At 35.4% G+C, this 4,390-nt stretch overlaps 1 protein-coding gene across 3 annotated transcripts in view; it reads right to left on the bottom strand.

The window, feature by feature from the left end:
* The window catches only part of LOC106880009 (soluble guanylate cyclase 88E), a 35,953-nt gene that overhangs the window by 16,368 nt on the left and 15,195 nt on the right, over positions 1-4,390 (bottom strand). For all 3 annotated transcript variants that reach the window (XR_008265153.1, XM_014929795.2, XM_014929796.2), the window contains exon 6: positions 3,272-3,361. Coding sequence is in view for 2 of the 3 variants with exons in the window: in XM_014929795.2 (XP_014785281.2) it covers positions 3,272-3,361 (90 nt within the window). In the remaining variant the exon portion in view is untranslated. The remainder of the gene's footprint in view (positions 1-3,271; positions 3,362-4,390) is intronic.

Raw genomic sequence — 4,390 nt, 5'->3', positions numbered from 1 at the left:
TGACGGACTCTCTCGTCGAATATGACATATGAGCGTCCAGCTTCTACCGAATGACCTGCACAGATGATTTGTTTATAATGATCAAATGTTCATGCCACACATTAGCTGGCTCTCTTCATCAAATCAACATTGTTTGAACAGGTGCATGGTGTAGCATGTGTCAGGTGTCGAAGTGATCGCAGAGCAAGGTGAGATGAAGGGTCTAGGAATAGAAATCACGATCTAGCGATCATGACAGCAATGCCCTAACCACTAAGCTATGCGCCCTCTCTCTCTCTCTCACACACACACACACACACACACACACACACACACACACATATGTATGTGTGTGTGTGCGCGCGTCATGACAAACGGCGTTGGTTTCTTTACGTCCCCGTAACTTAGCGGTTCGGGCAAAGAAATCGATAGAATGAGTACCAGATTTAAAACACAACTACAAAAGTCGATTCTTTCGACTAAACGTTTGAAGGCGGTGCACCAGTATGGCCGCAGTCCCCTGACTAACACACAAAAAAGATAAAAGATACTATCTGTTTGTTCCATCGTTTTCGTATGAGCGAACAGACTTTTCGCTGAATGAATTTTCTTTAGTCGGATGGTAATCCTACTACCGATTAATGTATAGACGAGATGAAACGATATACAAAGTAAATTTCATTAAAGGATTTAAGTATTATTCGGTATCTTCATGTGTTGCTTATACGATGATCATTGATAAATTCTATAGCATAATTTTGTTTTTTTCCCCTTGTATTATTATAATTGTAATAATGGTTTCTTTTATTGGCACAAATATCATTGTTATTGTGATAATATTGTTTTAATAATAATGTTTTTATAATAAATTGTACTATTATTATTATTAATGTTATTATTCTTATTCTAGTATTATTATCATTATTGTTGTTGTTATGGCAATTTAATTTGTTTTTAAATGGAAACAATTTTGTCTTTCAGCATAATAACGAATACACACACACACACACACACACACACACACACACATATATATATATACATTCACACATTTCATATACATAATCTAAATATAATATAATATAACACACGCGCGCACACATACACACACACATATATAAATAATTGAAAATGACAAAAGAACATGAATCACATAATTAAATATATTACCTTACAGCTGTTTCAGTGGAGAGGACAGAACAATACCAAGTAATGAGCATTGCTCTATTCACTCCACATTCTCAGAGTCAGAACGAAGGTATTCATTTTGAAAAGCCTTTATACACCCCACCCCTATACTCACATGCATACATGCACATATTTTTGGGTGTAGGTGTGTATATAATATATATATGTGTATATCTATCTATCTATCTATCTATCTATCTATCTAGTCTTTCTCTAATATGCATATTCTAGTTCCGTGGAAATGACGTTAATAAAACGCTACTCATTACTTCGCATTGTCATCTTCTCATCTGAAATTGCCTTAAGCTAATATATTTAATTATATAATTTAGATTCTTTTGTCATTTATTATTAGTTCTTTATTCTATACTTCTATTGCTGTTTTCATGCGAGACCGGTTGATATCATGAATTGATATCATCTTATTGTGATACGTTGCTATCTCACAGTCGATGCTTGCGGACACCCGTGATTGCAAGTAGATTTAATTGTAAGGAACGGGTGTTTGTCATGCTGTGGTAAAGCAGAAATACGAGGTTTATAATAAGTGATATATTAACTGTTGTATTCACAGTAATATAATATTACATATGTATATTCACAGTATACACGTATACTTATGAGTGTATATGTGTATGTGTTTGTGTGCGTGTATTAAGTGATATATAACAACGAAGAGGAGGCGCAATGGCTCAGTGGTTAGGGCAGCGGACTCGCGATCATAGGATCGCGGTTTCAATTCCCAAACCGGGCATTGTGAGTGTCTGTGGAGTGCTCAGCCACTTGCACGTTAATTTCACGAGCAGGCTGTTCCGTTGATCGGATAAACTGGAACCCTCGACGTCGTAAGCAACGGAATGCCAACAACAACAGTTGGCTGACAAATCTCGGATCTTAAGGTTTAGATTAGAGCCGACGAACCATTTTATTAATAAGGATAAACTGCAAGTGAGTTAGAACGTGTGCAGGCATATCCGTGCTGAGACAAATATAATAAAATAATGAATCTTTAACCTTTTTAAGTTCCTTGGTATGCAACTTAAAGATTGTTTTGGTCTTAAGAATTAAACTGCTCCAGCTTTTGATATGAGATTTTAGAAACTTCATAGATGGGCGGTTTCGAGGCTTCCTCCAGAATGCAATGTGATGATAATTTTAGGTCTCAGTATTAACATCTCATATTCTCTTGGACGGATATTTTGTTGTCTTTAGCAGTTTTTTTTATTTATGCAAGTTGATATAACATTCTCTCGCATTTTTCTAAGGCCTCTCGTCAGTTCTCTTGCTAAAATTCTGCTTCTTCAAAGTCGACTTTGTCCTTGATTCCTCCAGGGTGAATAATATATATACCATTACTAGTACCTGTCAAATACTAGTGTTGGTTAAAGTAACAACATACCTTCTCCTAACATTCGTGGGCATAAGCCAATCTATGAAAATAATTTTACGATAAGCAATAATTTTTTTGCAGTGACTAAAACCAAACACGATGATGAATCAACTTACAAGTAAATGTAACAATCGTTTCAGTAAAGAAAGAAAAGCTAAAAAAAAAAAAAAAAAAAAAAAAAAAAAAAAAAAAAAAAAAATACAGTAGTATATATAATTCAACCCAGAGATTGAACCAGATATAGCATGATTCATGGGATGAATTTTCCATAAAATAAAAAAACAAAAACAAAAAAAAAAACTCTAAATAACTTACAGTTATATGATATGGAAGGAGAGAGAATATAGTAAAAGTGTGCTGGCGTTCGTTAAAAACTTCATCTGCGTCGATCGAAGGTGCATTTTTCATGACGAAATGCGTTGGCTAAGCGTCCATTTTGAATCATTAGTGAGGTGACGTCAAAGATGGCAGCAGTGAGCAGAGAATTTATGGTTTCGTTCATTTCCGATGCTTCACCTGAGCAAGGAATGGTTCTACTGTTTCTCAAATTACAAATATGGTTTTCATTTTCACTTAAATTCATTTGAATGGAGATAATGAGCTCAGTAATATTGCTAAAGTAGTTGTGCGGACCGGTTTCCGATCCGCTCTGAACTGTACACTGAAATGCATTACTGTAACAAAATACCAGTTCACCCTGGCGACTATACTTACTTTCACGTCAATTTCTCCTCTTTCTGTCATTTCAAACATGTTTGGCGGCACAGCCTTCATTGTACTCTCACTAATATGTATTTTCATTGCCTGCAAGACAAATATCATCGATATTATAGTATAACTGTATACAGCATATATATACGTATATGTATATACACACACGCACACATACACACATGCACGCGCCTATACATGCACACGCATATACATGCACACACATATACACATACATATACGCACGCACGCACACATATACATATACACATACACAAATAAGCACACACGTAGATTCTTGCGTGTTCGTTCGCAAGAACAAAGCTTTTACATAGAGAATAAGATATTAAAAACTTCGAGCTGTAAAGTGTGTTATATTATTAGTTAAGTAATTTAAAGAGTTAATTCTGTCCCGACCCATGCACTCAGCTCTAATTAGCGAAGAGGAGGTGGGGAAATGGAAATGGTAAAACGTTAAATAATAGATGGAGAAACGAAACGGGTTTAAGGTATGACGTAGAAGGAGGTTGTAACTGTGACCTACTGTTGTCTTGTGGTTCTAAATCAAACCGCAGTTAATTAAAATAAACCGATTTCTGTCTGGTTAAACCTAATGCTAACACACTAAATTATAAGAAATTTTTGGCGGGATTAAGCAATCAGCAATGGATTTCTTGGTATTCTTGATGATTAATATTTAACATAATCTCTCGTTTTCTCTCTTAACATACATGTATGCAAACACACGCCTCTCTCTCTCTCTCCGTTTCACTCGCTCTATATCTATCTATCTATCTATCTATCTATCTATCTATCTATCGATCGATCGATCGATCGATAGATAGATAGATAGATAGATACACACACACAGACACACATATACAGATGCACACATATTTATAAATATATATTGATGACAGAGGATGAAATATGGGCATAAATTTATGATCTAGAAAAGAAGCCTCAATTCATGAAATCGCGTCACACCACTTTTCCAGGGCCTGAGAAATTCTAGACCCAACGACCAGCACACAAAACTATGGTGACCATTCTTTCGGGTCGTTAGTCAAATTGAGTTTCTTGAACGTGATAAACGAGTGAAAAAGCTTAGAGAAACCATTA

Source organism: Octopus bimaculoides, chromosome 11, assembly GCF_001194135.2.
Source record: "Octopus bimaculoides isolate UCB-OBI-ISO-001 chromosome 11, ASM119413v2, whole genome shotgun sequence".
In the NCBI taxonomy this organism is placed as follows: domain Eukaryota; kingdom Metazoa; phylum Mollusca; class Cephalopoda; order Octopoda; family Octopodidae; genus Octopus; species Octopus bimaculoides.
Note: the sequence above shows the minus strand (reverse complement) of the source record. Positions and strands in the feature narration are given on the sequence as shown.